Here is an 8,016-nt window from a genome sequence, read left to right as displayed (position 1 = left end):
CAACCTAATCCTCTTATGCAATATGGGATTAGTGTCTCCACAACATCCATCCAACGCGTGCCCATCACATGCAAATGCATGTTGATGGCTATTAGTTACTCACCCCAAAAGCAAAAAGATTAATGTGCATCAAATATGCACAGTTTTGTGCTGAGCACTCTCAAAAGTTGTATGATATTAAGTAGGAGGAACTACAGATTAAAAAGAAAAAAAGTTTTTTAAAAAGTTCCGAGGGTCAGGTTTGGGAAACGAACTCTCAGTTAACAAGCATCCATTTCCAGAACCCGTGGCTGTGCACCGATTAGGTAAACAGACGTCGATAAATTCAGCGTCTGTTTTCTTAACCGGCGGAAGGCCGCTGACAGCTGACCACTGGCCCGAAATCGCTGTCAAGGAAGTGCTAGGGGCGCGCATCGACCCTAACACATCCTTGACAACGCGACCCCTAATTTAAATATTGCATGAGAGGTGCCTGGGGGCGCACGCCCACCTTCAGAGTTCTTTTTTTGCATCAGCACCTATGTTAGGAGTTGAGTGCAGTTTGACTGCTGGACTGGTAGGTGGCGCTCTCTTTCTATGTGTTAGGAGGTGGTTAAGTGGTGCTTTTATGTGTAAGGAGGCTGCTGCAGTTTGGCCCCTTTGCCGGTAGATGGCGCTCTCCCTTTATGTTAGGAGACGGGTACAGCGCGACCGCTGGAGCGGTAGGTAGTGCTCTGTCCTGTGTTCGGAGCCAGATGCAGTGTAGCTCCTGAGCCGGTAAGAGGCGCTCTCTCTCTCTTTCTCTCTGTCAGTGTTAGCTGGGGCGATAGGTGGTGCTTTCTCTCTGTTTGGAGGCGGGTGCAGGATGGTGGTTTTGCCACTAGATGGCGCTCAGCGCCTCGTGCAGAGTGGCCGCTCTTCCTGGCGGGGGCGCGCGCGGGCCGGCAGCGGCCGTTGCTAGGAGACGGGAGGGCGGGCAGTGTGTGGGCGGTGCGGGATGCGGGCGGCGGGGACTGAGCGGCCCTCGGCCCCGGGCCGGCGTTGAAGCGGCGGCAGCCGGCGCTGGCCTGGCCGCGGGTGGATAAATGGTGCTGGAGCTGGCGGTGCCGCTGAGTGCAGGCCCCGGGCTGCAGCGCTCCCTGCCACACATCCAGCGCCTCTTCCGGGTGCGGCTCCGCCTGCACCGCCCCGGCCCCGGCCTCCGGGTCTCCATCGAGCAGGGTGATGAAAAGGACCGCGGCAAGGCCAAGGTGAGTACGGAGCCCGCCCCCGTCTCTCATCCGCGTTCTCACGATTCTCCTCAGTGCTTCCTTCTGTCCTCCCTTCCCCCATTGCTCTTGTTCCTCCTCCTCTCTGTCACTCCCTGTCCCTCTACCTCTCCATTGCTCCTTCCCCCTTTCTGTCATTCCCTTTCCATCACACTTTATTACTCCGTGTCCCTCACGCTGACTGTCACTTCTTCCCTCCCCCCCCTCTGTGATTCCCTTTCCCTCTCTTTCACTCCTTGCATCCTCTGTCACACCTTGTCCCTTTCCCCTTTCCTCCCTCTGTCATTCCCTCTCATTCAGTCCTTCCCTTCTTTCTATTGCTCCCTGTCCCTCACTCTTTCTCTCTCTCCTCCCCCCCCCCCCCCCCGCTCCCGCCATCAGACTTGGGACCATGGTTTCCTGGCTTCAGCAGTTGTTCCCGTTTCTTGGGGTAGAGATGCAAGGCTGAAGTCTTGTCTGTGTGTAGCACTGTTCTTTGGGAAAGGGAAGGGACCGCTTTAGTTGAAGTATGATTGATGAGCACAAGTTGTACTTCTTCCTGGTCCTTGTCTCTGAGTTCAGGTGTACACAGGCACGCTGCAATTGTGCTCTGAAGTTATGTGGCAAGTTTGTGCATGAAGTGGTGTTTAAATGTCCTGTGATGTGCAAGATTACTGTAGTTATACCAGCCTTTGTCCCGTAGCCTGCCAGCATCCAGCTGGGGTAGAGATAGAAAAGGAATGACCTTGCTCCTGCTTGTGAGGGGGGTGGCTCCTGAAGAGGTAACAGCATCACAGTTCACTAGTGAATCCCTGGTCTTATTATTTATTTTTATGCTAATAGCACTACAGGATTGGGAATATTCTGCTGCATGGTCAAGCACAAAACTCGGAGAGGCACAAATCTGGTGGCCAGTGGTAACTATCCATGGCTTGTAGTTGTCATGAACAGATAGCTACAAAATTATCAGACTTACGAGGCAGTATAGCAGAAATCCATTCACCGGCATCTGTTTCTATTCATAGGTCCGTCACATCAGATGGACTTCTGGCTAAACTCATGATTGGTGTTGCTTGAGCTGATAAAAGTTTCTAAACCTGTTGGTGAAAATCCAAGTGCAGGTTCTAAATTATGAGCTTAGGACATTTCATTCTGAGGCTTTTGTTAGAGATTAGGTATGATGGTGGGGAATTTAATGCCCTGTCTTCAATGCCATTTGGGAAACAATTAACTTCAACCATTGCCAAAGCAAGAGGATTAAATCTCATGTTAAAAAAAATGAATTGCTATAAGCTTTTTGCGCAATGTAGCAGCAGTAAGAGTTCTTGTCAGACTTCATCATAAATGCATTCATATTTTTGTTAGAAAGATTTTGGTCAAATTAAAATAATTATTAGATCAAATGTCTGTTAAAAATGTTATTTCACTGTTCAGTACAAAGGCAGTGACTCCTTGACTTGCCCCAGCCTCTTTTCTTCTCTCAAAACCTCCCCTCCCTGCTCCACCACACCAGCCTCTCTACCTCCCGTGATATCCCCTAATGGTCTGTCTCCTCCACTTGCTGCTGCTGCTGCTGCGTCCATGCAGTCATATTGCTGCCACTGTGTGGGCAGCCACAAGTCAATTTTCTTATTGGCACCACTGTCACTATGCACCCCCTTGCTGAAATGCCAGGTTGCTAATGGCGGAGGAATGATCATTTTGGCTTCTGTGCACATTTTTATTTAGGACCCAAAATGCACACTTACATTCACACGTCACTGTCTTGCTCTCATTCTCTCTCCTATCCTTCAGGCCAAACCTTACCATGCTCATTGTTTCCCCTTTCCAAAAAAGGCACTATACACTTCCCCCATCAAACTGAACCCACCACTTCTCGATCCCTTATCCCCAAACAAGATCCCACCATACTCTCTCTCTCTTCCCCCTATGCATGATCCCTCCCACTCAAGCCAGTCCCCACTACTCTCTCTCCTCTCCCTCCCTCCCAACCTGCATCATTCTTACTCCCCTGGCACGTTGTACCCTACTTCTTTCTCCTCCTTAAGTTGGACCCTACCATACACATTCTTCCTCCCCTCCCCCAAACAAGCTGGATCCCACCACACTCTCCCTGCCCCACATAAGCTGTATCCCACCACACACATTCTCCCCCTCCCGAAACTAGATCCCACCCCATACACATTCTCTTGTCCCACAAACTGGATTCCATCACGCACACTCTCTTCACCCATCTCCACAACCTATATCCCACCCCTTCCCTCTCCCTTCCCCCCCTGACTTGTTCTTTTTTATTTTTATCTCATTTTTGTTGTGCTTCCTTTTAAGAGCTGGGAAGCATAAGAGTTTCAGCCACACATTGATGGACTCAGGACCATACCAGCCCAAAGTGTATTGTTTGGTCTTCTTTCATTAGATGGGGAGGTTGCAAGTCATCTTGCAGAATGTGAAAAGCTGGAGGCCTCTGTCAGAGGATCATAGGAGACTGTCTGCTGCTATAGTGGCAGCGGAAATGTTAGGCCTTGGCAGTGTCAGGGAAAAGGTGAGGAAAGCTGATGGATATGCTCTGAGGCTGCAGCAGTGAGCATCTTCAGCCTCCTGCTTCATCAGCTCTTCAGGTAGGATAGGTGAAGTGATGACATATGGACCCTTACTACAGCCTGTGCAAGGTTCACAAAGAACTGCTACAAAGTAAGCATGCAGCCCAGCCTGAGTTTTGTGAATTTGGGGGGAGCAGTATGCGTCGGGTATTTCAAGACTCTTCCCAAAGTTAATTTTAAGTTATGGAGCTGCATTTGGATAGCACTGTCATTTTTCCTTAATTTGTTAATCAACAGGAAGTTTTTCTTAATAGCCATGAAGTAATAATGTTTCTTGACTAATTCTGTGATGAGAAATTGGTTATTTATCTGTTTGTTTTGGTAAAAACATGAAGAAATAGTATAGCTGACCTTTCCCTATACCCCTGCAAACTGAAATCTGCACTGAACCTGCTGGCATGGCACTGAAAGGGTAAAGCTGCTGCAGAGAGGGTGAAGGGATGGGAGTGAGTCATACTCTCCTGCTGCAGCACACATCTCCTTGTGGTGACAGCCTTGGCAGTGGCTCATTAGGTAGAAGCTCCATCACGATCCTTTTTGGCTCTTGCCGCTGCCAGCACCATGGAGGAGAGCAGCACAGTGCATCCTGTCATGAGCTCTTTTTCTCCATCTGTGCTGTGGAAGAGTCCTTAGTCTGTGCCTGAGAAGGCCTTGAATTTTCACGTGTTAATACTTGACTAATGGCAGAGGGGCAGGCAGACAGCTGAGACAGGGTAAGCCCACAGTCTGCTTTGTTGTTAAGGTGTCATAGAGATGGCAGATACTAGTCCCTGAGTGCTGGGGGATTGAATTTGCCTTGGATGTATAAGATGCTTTGTTTGAAGTTGTATAGTTAGGACAGCACTAAACTATGGTGGCTTCAAATTCCAGCTTTCTGTAGTTAAAGATTATGTTCAATATAACCTTCTGAAGTTGTTTTAATCAATTTTTCAAACATTTGATATTTTCAGGGTAATATTCTAGGGTTTCTGCTTTTGTGAGCATTTTTACCTGTTGCCTTTGTACATAGGAAGAATACATTCAATACATCAGAGAATCCAACATTTATAAATGTGTATTGATGTGTTAATATATCACTCCTCCAAGGGCCTAGGAAACATGCCACAGCTTTTACCAGATTTCTCATTTCTGTATTTCTGTGCTATGATGTAGCGGTACCCAAAGAGAAATTCTGCCAGTGAAAGCTTGAACTGATTTTATAGACAGATGGCTGCTACACAGAATTCGGTTTTACTTTGGAGATGAATAATGAAGCTCAGGACAATACATTCTGTAAAAAATTTCAGCATCTGAAAAACGACAGCTTGTAGAATCTATGTAAGCTCAGAATATCAGAATTTCTTAATAAGAAAACTGGTTAGAACTTGGAGAGCTACTGTCTGTTTCCCAAAGGTCTACTTTGGAGACATTGGAGTTATGCATCCTCAGAAAATGTGTACCAACTGAATAATCTTAGTATGAATACAGAAGATCTCATTTATGAATATAGCACAAAGAGCTGAGGAGAGTCTTTTGGGTGGGGGTAAGGGAAATCAGCAGTATCCTAATACTGTATGTGCAGCATATGAAGCCTCTTGTCCTCCCAGCAGCTTTTTCTCCTCTTTCCCAAAAATTAATGGTGATTAGCCACTGTTGTAGTTTGGGAATTCCCAGTTCCCAGCTGATCCATATTTGGATGAGAATTCTCCTTGGAGGGTACATTTTTCAGATGCCTTCAGTTCCAAGTGAGCACAGCAGTGTGAGGTGTAACAATCACTTGTGCAGGCCACGTTGACAGTCCAAGGCAGTACAGCGCACATCACAAGCTCTATGAGGTGAGACTATTTTTAATTCGTCAGTTTCCTCCTGTTTTCTTTGAACTTCCAGCTCATTCTGAACTATACTGGGCTCCGATGCAATGAAGCTTCATGTATCTACCCAGGATTTCTCCCCTCCCTTCCCCATCTAGATCAGCCATTACTGTGACAATCCTTGGCCAGGAGTTAGACCGTGACCCTTCTGGAACTCTGTTCTTGTGCACCCTGAGTCTGGCCACTAGATTTCACTGTTGTGCAATGACTGTGACTACCACTCTAGGGGCTGTGATCATTGACCCAACTAGTCAGTGGAGTAAAAGCTGTGCTCAGAAATCAAGCTCAGGTCTCCTCCATGGCAGCACACAGCCGTGGCTTGAGGATGTAAACCATACGGAAGAGTCAGGGGATTATAAGAGAGATTTCACATGCTTAAAAGGTAGAAGTGATGCAGGAGTGGCAAACGTTTCTCACTGCTATGGAAGTTTTAAAACAAAAGGTCATGAAAGAAAATACTATGAAGATTTCTTTATGGGCACGCAGGACGAAGAGTCCCACGTGTGGGTGATGCTGTGGCACGGAGAGTGACATCATTGGGCCTTCATTGACCAGAAGGCTTTGCACATGTCCAGTAGGCCCTGCACCCAGCAGCCTTCAGTGAAGCATCCTCAATCATTTTATCATCTGTGGAGAGCAGCAGCTCCTCACTTCTCACAAGTTTACTTAGGGTTTCTCTTATTTTTTTTTCCATAGTGGAGTGGAACAGATGAATAGGGGATGGTTATTTACTCTCAAATAATACTAAAAACAAGGGGACAGTGCAGGAAACTAACGGCCAGTAGTCAAGGCGACTAGCATAGTAGGGTTGAAAAGCAGTTTGGACACATTCTGCAGGAAAAATCTATAAAACATTATTAGCCAGGTAAACTAGAGAAAGTTTATTGCTATCCCTGGGAGTCAGCTACAGATCAACTTCTTGGGATTTGCTGAGGACTTGTGACTCAGGCTTGCCACTGTCGGAGACAGGATGCTGGGCTCGATGGGACTTGGTCTGACCCAGCATGGCACTTTTTATGTTAAGCAGTTTCAGCAACCTTTCCAAAAGAGACAAATCTTTTATTACCAGGGTAAGTGCTATATAGTGCCTTTTTGAAAGAGAGCAACTCGGCAACTAAAAGCAATGCCATGTCATCGCAAGCCAAAAGGACCAGACTTGAACACACAGCTAAACATTTCTTTTTGACTCCTTATGGAGATAGTGGAAATCCCAGTGGATGGCAGATTTAACATTTTTCACCCATTTGTAGGCCCATGGGTCCTTCTCAAAAAGAAGCAGAGGTACAGACTAAGATTCAAGCAGACCTCCAAAGAAGTGGCTCCAACATGACCACTAGGTCTTGATAGCAGAAAACTTTGCTCTATTCTGTGCAAGGACCTAGAATTGGGGGCCACCTGGGGGAAAATGGAGACAGGGTTCTACAGCAGGTATTGCCTAATCTTGAAGAAGTCTGGAATCCTGGGTCCCCATTCGAGACAACAGAGTCCTGAACAAAGTCAACTAATGGGAAACATTCAAAATGATCAGTTTTTCCAGGATTTAATTCTTCCTGGAGAAGGGAGACTATGGAAGGGCTATGCTCTCTACTTCATCCAGATGAAAGAAAATGTCTGGGTTTCTTAGCGGAGAACTGTCACCTGAAATTCAAGATCCTCCTTTTAGTTCTATCAGCAGCACATACGGTCTTCACAAATTACTTAACGGTGGTAGGTACATGCTTCAGAAGGCACAGAGAATACATTTCTCCATACCTAGAGGACTGTCTCATCTCCAAGGCCTCCATAAGGAAGGCTTTCTGATTACTGATTAATTTCTTAGAAAATCTGGGATTCATCACGAATTACAGAAAATCCCAACCTATCTCCATATTACCAACTAGAATTTAAAGGGGCAGTACTCCTCTTGAAAAAGGCCGAGGTCTCTCTTCCCCCCCCCCCCGATCAGGTGAACAATACTCTAGTGATTGTTCGCAGTCAGGGCTAGTGCAAGGGATTTAGGTGCCCTAGGCTCGCTCCCCATACACATGCGCGCACACACTTTTTTTTTTCTCTCCCTCCTAGGTGTAGGCAGCAGCAGCAGCTTTCTTCGACTTCTATAGCATCAGGAGACCTCCACTCTCTTCCTTTTTAAGTAGACACGGCTCCTGTCCTTGACCCCACAGGCCATTTGCTGCTGCTTCTCATCTGCCGCGCAGCTTTGCCAATGCTGCAATATGTAACCCTCTCAGTCTTTTCTTCCAGGCCAGCTCTTTCCAGGGGCAACAGTTGGGCATCCTTCTTCCTGCCTGCGTGGGCCCACAACACATTTCCTTTTCCGGTTCCCGAGGGCTGGAAGAAGGA

The 8,016-nt window shown here is 47.0% G+C and overlaps 1 protein-coding gene across 1 annotated transcript in view; it reads left to right on the top strand.

Annotated features, from left to right (window-relative positions):
* The first annotated feature begins 963 nt into the window (after positions 1-963).
* Positions 964-8,016, top strand: part of ZC3H12B (zinc finger CCCH-type containing 12B) — a 165,177-nt gene continuing 158,124 nt past the window's right edge. Inside the window, exon 1 of the mRNA XM_029607560.1 lies at positions 964-1,229. Within this exon, the coding sequence (XP_029463420.1) occupies positions 1,065-1,229 (165 nt within the window). The 5' untranslated portion in view covers positions 964-1,064. The remainder of the gene's footprint in view (positions 1,230-8,016) is intronic.

Source organism: Rhinatrema bivittatum, chromosome 6, assembly GCF_901001135.1.
Source record: "Rhinatrema bivittatum chromosome 6, aRhiBiv1.1, whole genome shotgun sequence".
In the NCBI taxonomy this organism is placed as follows: domain Eukaryota; kingdom Metazoa; phylum Chordata; class Amphibia; order Gymnophiona; family Rhinatrematidae; genus Rhinatrema; species Rhinatrema bivittatum.
This window is presented reverse-complemented; position numbering and strand designations above follow the sequence as displayed.